Below are 13,528 nucleotides of genomic sequence, written 5' to 3'. Positions count from 1 at the left end.
TCAAACCATGCAATAGTTTGTTGTCTTCAGCGTAGAAAAATCTGGTCTTGCATGCTAGTCAAATGTTTATTAATCTTTAGACTACTGGATTAATTTTTGACAAAAATCATGTTGAGTGGGTACAAGTTTATAATTTTTACTCGCATATATTCATTTAAATGTTTTATAAATACATAAAATAAAGTTCATATTTGAATTGGTATGTATTATTTTCGAGTATTTTTCTAATTTTGAGGTTATTTTAGATCAGTTATTGTTGATTAAAATTAGGCAAAAAATCGAAAAAGTTGCGTTTACTTATGGGCATTTGTGGTAAAATGATCAAATTTATTATCAAAATAGCTGTCACAATCGGCTATCAATCCTTGAAAATGACTGCGACGTGCCACCATTGTTGTCAAGTGAAAATACTTGCCAAAAACCACTTTTTGAACTCAAAATTTCAAGCCATTTTACAGTGAAAAATCTAATTTTAAAGACACAGGAAGCTAAGGTGTCTTTTGTTTCCTGTTACTAAATCGTTTCCGGTGAGTGTCGTGTGCAAAACAGCGCGAAATATGAATTGGGGAATGCACAGTATACAGTGTACAGTATGTCGACTGGCGTGACGGTTAATTCAGAAGGTTAATATCTAATATGTATTATACTCAAAATGTGTGATATTTCCACAAACGGGTCAGCATATAAACTGGACTTTGATATTCCAGTCATGGGGCACTGATTGAAATGGGAACTACCCTGTCAAAGAATGGGTCAGCCAACTGAGCTAAATCCTGCCCTGTTTTCTCCGACAGTGACACCATTAATATCAATATTTATGTTTGTTTCCAATGTTTCGATTTTGCATTTATGTCCATTTCTTACAAATTAGAAGTCCTATGTCAATTAAATTTTATTTACATTTGCATCAATGATTTTCTATCTCAATGTTTATTAAATACAATTAAATTAAAAGAATTTTTTTGGTTTAAATTAAAAAAATATATAAAAAATTGAGAACTAGATTGATTCTGAATGTTACTTAATAAAATACTTCTTTTTCCACCACATCAGTTTATGGTAGGCGAGACATGTAATTCTGAGGAATTCTTGTTTTAATTTTGTGTCACTTTTTCAGGAAGAAAATACTCTTAGCTCCTCTTCCCGTCCACGTATAGAGGACAAGCTTGGTGACACTGATGGGGAAGAAAGTGACTCCAATAGTTCAGAGGCCTCTGGGAACATGGACAACACCGTTATTCCTGGTCACTTGAAAAGGCACACTCACTGGGATATCGATAGGGATGTTGAGGTAATTAGCAGTATTTGTATCAAAATAATAGATAATTATTCCAGTTTCTTTATATGTCTGGTTACTAATATATTGTTTACTATCCATTTATCATGGCCATTTGTGTTTTTATGGATCATGATTTTCAGTGTGGATTCACAATTCACAATATAGTGCACCAGGCAGCAATTTCAGAAAAATATGGATCTTTTCAACAACAAAAAAAGTAATACGGTTAAGAGATCTTTGTTCTACAATCAGTAATATTCAACAAATAAAGTAATTGAGATATACAATATGTATACAGGCACTGGAAAGTGAAAACATGCAATTAAATTTAACAAGGGACATCAAGAACATAGGTTTTCGTAACTAACCCTGTTGGTGACTAATTTTTAAAGTTATCTTTCAGTTCTGTCAATAACATCAGAGTTATTTTGATGCAAGAATTTGTTTTGGTTTATGAAAAACCATTGTGAACCTTGTTTATTTGTTTGGTAGGAGACTGCTGTTGTGGAGGTTAGCAACGAGAGAGAACAAATTGAGCAACTAAAGCACCAGGAGGAACTGCTAAAGATATTACTGGAGAAACAAGCCCAGGTGAGCAGGATTTCAATGTAGTATTTCTTTTGTTAGGGCTGTTCCACAATTGACCATGGGGAAGGGGGTAGGGTGAGGAGGTGTTTTCATATACCCATAGAATAACATTTTATTTAAACCAAGTATTCTTAGGAAACAAATACAGCAAATATACCAGGCAGAAAATAATAAATAGTTTCTCCTGATCCACCCTTGGGAGGGATATAGCCCAGTGGTAAAGCGCTCGCCTGAAGCACGTTCGGTCTGGTATCGATCCAGCATTTTTCATTTTGACCAGTGCACCACGACTGTAAAGGCTGTAGGGTTGTGCATATAAAAGATCCCTTTCTACTAATGGAAAAATGTAACTGGTTTTGTCTCTAAGACTAATTGTAAAAAGTACCAAATGTTTGACATCCAATAGCCAATGATTAATAAATCAATGTCCTCTAGTGACTTTTCCTGACCCATCCGATATGATGAATTCTAGGACGGCACCTAGAGAACTCACCTCAGGTGTAATTGGTGGACGGATTGATTCCACTCTGTGGACCCATTAGTATCTATTCCACTGTTGTATGTGTTTTGTACAGAAAAGGCATATAGATGATACAGAACTGCTAGTTAGAGGAGTAATGTGATAAAATTGTGCCTCTTGTCTGGACTACCAGCCTCGGTGGCGTCGTGGTAGGCCATCGGTCTACAGGCTGGTAGGTACTGGGTTCGGATCCCAGTCGAGGCATGGGATTTTTAATCCAGATACCGACTCCAAACCCTGAGTGAGTGCTCCGCAAGGCTCAATGGGTAGGTGTAAACCACTTGCACCGACCAGTGATCCATAACTGGTTCAACAAAGGCCATGGTTTGTTCTATCCTGCCTGTGGGAAGTGCAAATAAAAGATCCCTGGCTGCTAATTGGAAGAGTAGCCCATGTAGTGGCGACAGCGGGTTTCCTCTCAAAATCTGTGTGGTCCTTGACCATATGTCTGACGCCATATAACCGTAAAAAAAATGTGTTGAGTGCGTCGTTAAATAAAACATTTCTTTCTTTCTTTCTTGTCTGGACTAATTCTTACCACACATTTGACATGAATAGTAGTTATTAAATTCTTGTTGATGTCATTTCTTAGTTTTCTAGGTTACGGTAATATTATTATGATACACGGTATGAATTGTTAAATTCTGTCTTGTAATGTTTTAGCTGAAGGCTTTGCAAGAACGACAAGATGCCTTGCTGACTATGAAGGATAGTTGTGAAAAGCGATTAGCCGTTGCTTCTACTAAACAAAAAGAAGGTTTGTGCACTTACAAGTACATTATTTCTTTATGTAAACAAAATTATTAGTGAGTGGCATTAGTGTCCTTAAATACTAATAGTTACATTTTTATTTGGGAACATCAGAACATCAGTGTAATATGCTTGTGAACTGACAAAGTTGTACACATGTGAATAAATAAAACAAATCAGCATTAGTTCAAAATATACTCTTCAAAAGAAGAAACGCAAAACCACATTGTCGTAACATTTGGAGAATTGATTTAATTATTGAATGGTGAGTCCGATAATTACCAAATGTTGCAGGATTGTTCACAATTCACTCTAGTCCATTGTGAGTAAGTGATAGGACACACCACCAAGGTCAAGGTCACCTGGAGTCAATACCGGGTGTGGCCTCCGCGTGTGTTGACAACTGCCTGGCACCGCCTGCCCATTGAAGCAACCAGAGTACGGATGACGTCCTGGGGGATGGTGGCCCACTCGGCCTGCAAGGCTGCTGCCAGCTCGGGCAGGGTCTGGGGCTGTGGTTGTCGCTGTCGGAGGCGTCGGTCCAACTCGTCCCATAGATGCTCAATTGGGTTCAAATCCGGTGATATCGATGGCCAAGGAAGGACATTAATGTTGTTGTTCTGTAGGAGAGCCGTTGTGAGGCCTGGCGTTGTCATGTTGGAACACTGCGTTGGCGTTGGCCATAACTGGAACGATGTGTGGCCGGAGGATCTGGTCAATGTAGCCCTGTGCATTCAGGTTGCCCTGCACGTGGACCAGGTCAGTTCTGCCAGTGTGTGAGATGGCTGCCCACACCATGACACTACCCCCGCCGAATCTGTCCACTTCCTGCACGCAGTTTGCCGCATAACGTTCACCACGACGCCTATACACGCGACATCTTCCATCATGACGTCGGAGCAGAAATCGGGACTCGTCACTGAACCACACCTGTCTCCATAGCAGTTGAGCCATTGTCGATGAATCTGGCACCACTGCAGTCGGAGTCGACGGTGTTGTGGTGTTAAGATGACACCTCGAACTGGACGTCTGGCACGAATTCCTACCTCACGTAGGCGGTTCCGTGCGGTCTGGTCGGATATCCTGCGCAAACCTGGTATTGCTGCGGCTGTGGAGGTGGCAGTAGTCAATCGTTCCCGAAGGTGGCGTACCCGGATGTAGCGGTCCTGCCCGGGGGTAGTGACCCGTGGTCGACCGGATCTAGGGAGGTCACGTGTTGATCCATGTTGCTGGTAACGGTCCCACAGTCTGGAGATGGTGCTTGGGGACACATGGAATGCCCTGGCAACGGCCGTTCTGGATTCGCCTGCGTCTAGTCGGCCGATGGCATTGTTTCTCTGCGGTTCACTGAGACGTGGCATGTCCTGGATTGTCAACTGTCGGCCAGATACAGAGGCCAGGCAAGCGAACACCCTGCACTTTTATACTGTCGGTGTTGATGTTGCACGTGCAGACAACGCACGTGCAGTGGTGACATGGTTTGCACGTGGCTGCGTTTTTGCGAATATTCACATTTTGGAACTTTATTGTACAGTAGCTGCGTTTTATCGAATGTAACCGTGGGAATGTGTTTGGGACATGCAATGACCTTATATTCACAAAGCATGAACCGGTAGGAAACATAAAATCGGAGTTATAACCCATTTGTACCCTTTTGCGTTTCTTTTTTTGAAGAGTATATATAAAGAATTTTGGCTTTTTAACTTATCATTAGTTTCATTTCAAATTATGCACATTTAGTAATCCCCAAAATCTTACCTATGGTTTGAAATAAAAATCATTTAATATCTGACTTTGTTGTCATTTAGCATGTTTTCATATTAATTCCACTTTATTTGCTTAAAATACCAGCATCTGTGTTTTTCTGGTATCTCAATGTATATTGCAGTTCAACCTGGTTTTTTACTACCTTATACTTAGTTTTAATACGTTTGACATTATTGGGAGATAAAATCCAGTTGAGGCTACTATAAACATTAGGAAGACTGGAATCATATTTGGATATATACAAACATTAATATTGTGTAATTATGTAGTTAAGTTCATATGAGACATGTTTATGTTGTTGTTTTTTCAGCGGCTGGAATAACTGCGCAGATTACTGCGGCAGTGGAAGAAGCAGGAGCCCAGGCAGCGGCACTGCGTCAGGACATCCCACCATTGAAGTCGAACATTGTGGGGTATCCAGAATCGGAGGATGATGAGCGTAACAGTGAACACGTACCTAAGGAACTGGCCGATTTGAGGCGGGATCTCAACATACTGAGAAATGAGTTAAAAACGGAGGTAAACTTAAATAAAGATGGAACTTTGCATTAGAAGATTTTTAAAAGAACGGAATGCATTTATAAATATTATTGAGCCATTGGCAGCTACTAAAGGTTTAAAGATGTTTTATTACCCATATGGGCAGACAGAAGTGGGGAAAGAAAAATAATCTTTCCATAGGAAAAGAAAAAAGCCATTTTCCCCCCTAGATACATTTTGACGTCATAATTTGTGCTTCACTATAGACTTTGACGTCTTAGTTTCCATGGTGGCAGTCATGTCAACAACTAACTTATTTCATCAGCGATACGTAAGTCACAGCTATGATGCAACGCTGTCTCTTGTTCTCAGCTTGCAAACTTGTTTTCAATAATAGTATCATTTGAAAATAGAATACCCAACTCGCTACTCGGCAATACAGTTTATCTTGCACTCATGAATTGATGTTGTTCTTCTATCAAGTCACTTGTGCAAAATAAACGGTATTGCCTTGTAGTTTGTTGAGTATTCTCTAAATCTGTTCCAGTCAGTGCAGGACAATAAGTACATCGAATGCCATGGTATGAGAGAAAGTGCACATAATAGACCTCATGTTACTGGTCAGTAGAAGTAGCCTATTTGACAGCAGCATGTTCATCTCTTAGTAATGTTGCAAATATCATATGTAAGATACTTTAGTTTTAAACTGCTGAGGTATCATCATGCAACTAATCTGGTCTTAAGTTTTATGCACTGATAATCTGTCTTACTTATGCAGTTTGTATTGCCCTCTGTTGTTTGCTGTTGTTTAGAGTTTTATTTTCCCTTGCCAACCAATGCCCCATGACTGGTACATCAAAGATTGTGCTCTATACAGTCCTCTCCGTGGGAACTAACCACCTTGGTGGATCGATTCAGCTGATATTTTTTTTCCTCAATTCAACCAGTGCATCACAGCTTGTCAAAGGCCCAGGTATGTGCTTTCCTGTCTTTGGGAAAGTGCATATAAAAGATCCTTGGCTGCATTAGCAAAAATGTAGCGGGTTTCCTCTGATGACTCTGTCAGAATCAGGGGTGCACAAATCAGTTGTCCGCGCACCCGGGACAACCAAAATATGTTGTGGGCAACCATTCTTTGTCAAACAGTTGCCCCGATGGGCAACCAAGAAAATCATAAAACAAGTAAAATGAAAAACAAAACTTCCCGACACTCAGACAGTCACGGGCAATTCAAAAGTATCTAAACTGATAACTTGACTGACAGGGCAATATAAATATCCACCCTAACGCTGCCATCCACTCAGCGTCCACCGTGTATGATTTTGACGAGTTCAATGCAGACAGATACGTTTCAGAATGGCGGCTATTAGCAAAGGGCACAAGACATGTGAAAGGCCACAAACTACACCAACAAGCAACCAGTTCTGAGCTAAAAATATGGCTAAGCCATTTTCTATCTTCCGATGTGAACAATCGGTTACATAATCTATCCCGACACCTAACCTATATTAATAATACCAAATATTAACAGGGATCTCGCGACTGGTAACGAGAAGTGGTGTCATCAAGAATTCAGCATAACAATGTTTGCTTATTTTAATAATCACAGTTATTAATTTTAACGGCAACATGTGTGCAAGAAAAGTCTGAAAAATCTGTAGTGTGTTATTTTAACTCTGTAAAGTCTTTGAGCCAAAGTAATAAAAACGGACTGAAATTGCGTGTCAGTTTCAATACACATGCTAGTTCAGGGCCAAAGCCGAGTAGGCTAGGGCCGAGTTCAGGTAGACCGAGCAAAACAAAACGTCTGCTAAAATGGTTTATGCGCTTCATGTTAAACCTAATGTCCACGTCGGGAACCAATCGCATAGTTCGCGAACGTTCGTTGGCTGTTCTCAATGTGCATATAGGTCACGCTTGACAGTCAGCTGAGACTTGCACGTGTCAAAAGACATTGTTGCAGACATTAAACAATACGATTACACGCAAGTAAATCTTGATGTAAATTTGTGAGAGAGAAAAAAACCCACCAAATAGTTGTTCGCATTAATGAATACTTAATTGCTGTTTCGTTTGTTTATTTCCGTTGTCTTTGTTAATTTCGCACTCGTGCATTTCGCGATCGCGGGAAAGGAACATGCAGTATTTATACAAATTGCGGTTAAACGTACACTGAATACAATTAGTTTACAATAATCATGATATTTGTTAGATAAAATATTATATAAATTTAAAAAATTGAATTCATTCTCTTTTTAATCAAAACCTTTTGACGTAAATGGATAGTTGTCATAACGTGAAGTCAGCATTCTTAGGCTACATATTTTACAAGCTGAAATCAACAACAAGCATTTAACACGACGCGGAAATCAACAAAATGGTGCAAATTACGAAATTGTTGGGATGTGGAATAGATGGGTTATTTTAAAATACAATTAAAAGCAGTTCAAACCAAAATAAAGATTGCTATTTTACAGAAATAATGAGCACTGTTTAAAAAAAGAAGAAGAGTATTGGCTCTCAGATTTTTGTTAATGCCATAGGCCTTAGAATTTTGGGTGTGTTTGCAGAGGGCATTGACTTCCAACTCTGCATATCTCCCCTCACCCACTGAAAAATCAAAGTAATATATTAACTGCCCCTACCCCCATTGCTGTCTTTGATTTTGATCGGGGATAATTTTGTTATTCAGATGTATTCCAGTTTGTACATAATTAGCTGAAAAAGATACAAGTTTCATATTCATATATAAATACTCTATACAGTACTACACAAAACAATTTTGGCTAAAACATTTTCATTATGGCAAATAAAAATCCCATTTGGCAATTTTTTTGGCAACAGGTATTTTTAATCTTGGATGAGCCCTGAGTTCATCAAGTATTATGACTGTGACAACCCAAGCGAGATAGAACCACCTCTGTGGAACCATTCAGCTGATTGGGTTGTTTCTCGTTCCAACCAGTGCACAACAACCGGACAAAGGCTGTGGTATGTGCCTTCCTGTCTGTGGGAAAGTGCATATAAAAGATCCCTTGCTGCATTAGGAAAAATGTAGCGGGTTTCCTCTGATGACTACGAGTCAGAATTACTAAATGTTTGACATCCAATAGATGATGATTAATTAATCAGTGTGCTCCAGTGGTGTCGTTAAACAAAACAAACTTTTTTTCAGCCTAAGCGAAGATGAGCTGTAGATAAATAATGTTAAAAAAGAAATAAAACTAAACTGATAAGTAATGATAATAATAATAACATTTTAAATTTCAGTTTCATTTTAAAGACTTCAAAATTATATTCATAAAACGTTTTATGAAATATGTGGGCAACCAAGAGATGATGTTGGGCAACCAAACTTCAGCTACTGGTTGCCCACCGGGCAACTATCACAATTTCACATTTGTTCACCCCTGAGAATTACCAAATGTTTGATATCCAATAACTGATGCTCTTGTGTTGTCATTACACAAAACAAACTTTGACTCTGTGGGAACTGGATAAAAAAAATCCTTGTTTTATTGGTAAAAGTAACTTAGTTAGCAGCAGTGGGCTTCCTCTCTTTCTCTCAATCAAGTGTCAAAATAACCATATGTTAAATGCCCATTAGTCATAGTTTTAAACATTGCTGAAATGTCATTAAACAAATATTCCTTTCCTTTCATACATTTTGTAATATTTAAATCCCTATAATTATAAATGCTATGTTCTTGAAGCTTAGAGCATATCATCATTATTTGCAGATGTATTTTATTTCTGTTTTTATGGATTTTCCAGACAAGTAATCTCAACAATACGGAGGTTGAAACGGCCACTCTGATCAGCAACAGACAACAACTACAAGATAAGATGCGAGACTTGCAGGAGAAGAAACAGCAGATGGATATTCTGCTTGGACAGCTGCAGACTCTGAGAACCCGAGGACTGGACCAGATGGACTATGCTAACACGGGTAAATCTATGTGTAATGTCAGACTGAAGCATTTGCCGCTTTTAATTGACAGATTGTATTTAAAAACCTTTTAAGAGTAAGAGAATATTATTAGAAACATTTTACAGTATATGAATTGCACTAACACTGTTGGTGTTTATATTTACCAAAACTATTTTTGAACTAACAGTGACTTTTACCCCATAAACTAGTAATTAAAATCAAATTTACATATAATTGAGTTATCTGTTGTTTTCAACTCTTTCTTTTTTTTCTTTTTCTTTTTTAGATATTCTTTACTGTCTGAACATAATGTAATTTAATTGTCATAGAGCTATTATTTTCTTTTAAGGCCTTATTTGATCCATTATTCTAAGGAATAATTGGATAATTTGCAAAGTATGAAAGTTTTTACAGAGCTAACTGTAAGGCCAAAGCTTATCTGCTTCATTATAAGACAAAGCATGCAAACGATGTGTTTTGTTTTGTAGATGATGACAACATGAGTCCTACATCGTCTCAGATCAAAATCACTGATTCCCTGGGAGCGTCGGCTGCTGCTGGAGACACCGCCGAGACCGCCCAGGAGATGCTCGACATGATGGACGCTCAGAACAAGCTGAGGTTAGTTTTCTCTACACTAACGAAGAAATTAATAGTCTAATGTTTGACTGGATTAGGTATTGAACATTTGTATCAGATTACGGAATTTAATACTAGGTGGGAACTGGATAAAAACCTTGTAATTTATGGTCTATGTCTGACAAAATGTGCTGGATGCCAACTGTTATTTACATTGCTATAAAGGGTAATAAGAAGAAAAAAGTTACTAAACCTCTAACATGATTTGTTTTTGGATAAATTGTCTATTTATCATCAATAATGTTTGCACAGTAAGTGTCATGTATTCGCTTACAATAAGGTGGTAATAGTAAAGCAATATAATATTCCTTTTAGGCAGTTTGAGGTATGGAATGTGGCTTATATGTTTTTTACTAGATGTCCACAACTGGTATATTTATGGTTGTAGTTATGTACAATAGTAGTTGTATTTTACATATCTATGTTCTTGTGGGTTTACTCTCATGACAAGATGAGTTGAAATAACCATTAATTAGCTTTAGTTGAAAATATACTGACGATATTAAACAAATATTCTTTACCTTCTAGCCAGTTACATGATGTTCGTGATCGACTGAATAAACTGCGTGATTTGGTTCAGTATTACCAGACAACAAAAGGTGAAAATTCTGAGATGGGTGAACAGGATGAACAGTCATCAGTTCCAGGTTACAGTGATTACGGAGAAGGGGAATTAACTCGAATGAGGTACGAACATTTTCTGAAAAACTTAGTCTTAATTTACTCATTAATGACAAATTAATTTTCAGTTTTTATGTTACAGTTAAATAGTTACAGATTTAAACAAACATACAAAGTCTTGTGTAGGTCTTCTTTGTTCCGTATCCGACATAAACCCAACTGGATGTGTTTTGATCAATGAAACTTTTATGGCCCTGCTGTAGTGTCAGTACCCACAAACTTTGTATGGATATGGGTAGACATTGCAATTGCAAAAACAGTAGAAACGGTCCCATATAACAAAAACAAAATTAATTTTTAACTGGATCATTTTCTTGGTTGTGATAACTATTTCACCCTGCTTTCCAGTAACAGGCAACAAGGAAATAGTGATCGTGCAAAGTTGCACCAGGTACCGGTACAGGAAACCTTCACATTCCCTGGAATGCAGACGGCAAATATCTCTGCCCCAGAACAGTCGGATGAGGAAAATGCGTCTGGTGGCGACTCGGATGAAGCGTCAGTAGTGTCAAGTCTTGGGCCTTGGGGAGATGATCCAGAAATACAGGAGAAAGTCAGGTACAGTTGTTACAGCAGTCGTCAGTCGGAAAGTTTATCAAGGTTAAAATATGTCATATATAAATTATTAGTCCCCTACCGCTCCAAACAGAGGGGACTATAGGTTTCATCTCTGTCCATCTGTCCCATAGTTTTCCAAATGTTGTTTTTTGTAAAGTCTTAAGATATTGACCCTTAAATTTTATGTATAGCTTTATCATGTACTGTTACAGATCAAGTTTGACTTTCATGGCGATTTATCCCTTTTTGATGGAGTTATGGCCCAGAAGGTTTTGAGATGTTAACCTGAAATTTTGTATATAGCTTTATCATGTACTGTTACAGATTAAGTTTGTGATTTACCCACTTTTCACAGAAGTATGGCCCTTGAATTTAGGAGATAAGAACAATTGTTGGGTTTTGTAGGAACATTTATTACATACCTGTTCAATCTTACTATAGTGATAAAAGACATTTTGATAAATTTATTTTGTATCGCACATATGTGCAATCTGGACCGGAACTTTTAAATGGGGAATTCTGTTTTTATTTTTACTGCAGTTAGCGCCTTTTATTTACCGACGTCACATATGATTTACAAATTATGTCACATCAAATTTGAAACATTACACAAGGCTGCCATAGAGTAAGATTCTTAACGTTAAGTAAATCTATGAAAGGAGTTTTGATCATAGATTTAAGAAAGTGTTGTTATGACATTAAATTAAAAACCATTTTTGTAAAACATACAAGAAGGTATATAATAAATACAGAACTTCACATACGTTGTTTTCGCTTCCTATTTATTGCACTCGTTTATTTTGCGAAAGAACATCTTGACCGCTATGCGGTCTCGTGGTATATAGTCTTGCGCAAAATAAATAGGATCCGAAAACTATGTATGTGAAGTTCTGTATATGTATTGCTTTAGCAGTACTCTCTGAATGCTTTTGGTGACAGCCAGACACGCAATTCTGGCAGTTAGTAAGTCAGTCAGAATTTGTTTTGTTTACCTGAGTTTTTAGATACTTGATGGAAACAATAAAGTTAAATTAATTATATTAAATTATGGTACATGTAAAAGCATATTCTTTTTGGCCAATCATGAAAATCCTAAGCCATCTGTCAATATCCCTCCTACCCTCCAAAAAACCCCCCAACCCTGAAAGATTCATGCAGAAATAGTAAACAATCCTACTCCTATCATTCTGTTCTATTAACCATTTAATATTTATCTAACACACTCATAGAATGTCTCATATAAATTTTTAATTCTGTAAAATATTCCATTAGTGCGATTGTCTGCTGAGTTGAATCCCAAGATAAGTTAACTTAGTACCGGTATACTATAAATGGAGATAAATAATCCAGTCATTTTGTTAAATTATTTGCTTGATTTTGACTATGCAGAAAATTGAAAGCTGCAAAGGAAAAGCTGCGTCGACTTCAGGATCTTGTGACCATTGTACAACAGTCTCCCGATGCTGCCCTTGACCTTCCAGAAAACCTTTCGGCCAATCTAGATGATGATGTCGTTGCTCAGTTAACAAGACCTTCTGATCAGAATGTTACTAGTGAAGGAGAAATTACAGATCAGGCCAAACCAAGGTACACTAGACTAAGTGTATTATTTTACCGATCCAACAATTAAACATAACTGTGAAACAGTGATTTATAACATACCTATTCAATCTTATTATAGTGATAAAGATATTTTTAAACCATGTGATAAATTTATCTTGTATCACACATATGTGCAATCTGGACCAGAACTTTTAAATGGGGAATTATCTTTTTATGTTTAGTGGAGTTAGCGCCTTTTTGTTACTGACGTCGTATATGATTTACAAATTATGTCACATCATATTTGAAACATTACACAAGATTGTTGCAGAGTATAATTCTTAACATTAAGTAAATCCATGAAAGGAGTATTAATCATAGATTTCAGAAAGTGTTGTTATGACATTAAATTACAAAATGTTTCATAAAGCATAAAAGAAGGTAAGTAATAAATACAGAAATTCACAACGTTGTTTTCACCTCCTATTTATTGCACTTGTTTATTTTGTGCAAGAACATACCATTCAACCACTATGCGGACTCGTGGTATATATTCTTGCGCAAAATAAACTTGTGCAATAAATAGGAAGCGAAAACAACGTATGTGAAGTTCTGTATATTTATCGTTCACATGATGTAGAAATTGTATAACTGGCACATGAACAGAACAATCATTTGTGTGAAATCAGGTGCTATGCTTTGTAAAAGTAGATCATATTTTCAAAACTGCTATCAAAACATGCCCATTGGCAATAAACACTTGGAAGTTAAAATATCTCTGTTATTGTTTTTA

The 13,528-nt window shown here is 37.3% G+C and overlaps 1 protein-coding gene across 4 annotated transcripts in view; it reads left to right on the top strand.

The window, feature by feature from the left end:
• The window catches only part of LOC121375531 (pericentriolar material 1 protein-like), a 54,581-nt gene that overhangs the window by 12,394 nt on the left and 28,659 nt on the right, over positions 1-13,528 (top strand). For all 4 annotated transcript variants that reach the window (XM_041503031.1, XM_041503032.1, XM_041503029.1 and 1 more), the window contains exons 8-16: positions 1,118-1,291; positions 1,772-1,870; positions 3,051-3,144; positions 5,215-5,423; positions 9,159-9,333; positions 9,804-9,936; positions 10,483-10,641; positions 10,984-11,193; positions 12,583-12,780. In XM_041503031.1, coding sequence (XP_041358965.1) covers positions 1,118-1,291; positions 1,772-1,870; positions 3,051-3,144; positions 5,215-5,423; positions 9,159-9,333; positions 9,804-9,936; positions 10,483-10,641; positions 10,984-11,193; positions 12,583-12,780 — 1,451 coding nt within the window. The remainder of the gene's footprint in view (positions 1-1,117; positions 1,292-1,771; positions 1,871-3,050; positions 3,145-5,214; positions 5,424-9,158; positions 9,334-9,803; positions 9,937-10,482; positions 10,642-10,983; positions 11,194-12,582; positions 12,781-13,528) is intronic.

The sequence above is a fragment of the Gigantopelta aegis genome, chromosome 6 (genome assembly GCF_016097555.1).
Source record: "Gigantopelta aegis isolate Gae_Host chromosome 6, Gae_host_genome, whole genome shotgun sequence".
Taxonomy (NCBI): Eukaryota; Metazoa; Mollusca; class Gastropoda; order Neomphalida; family Peltospiridae; genus Gigantopelta; species Gigantopelta aegis.
This window is presented reverse-complemented; position numbering and strand designations above follow the sequence as displayed.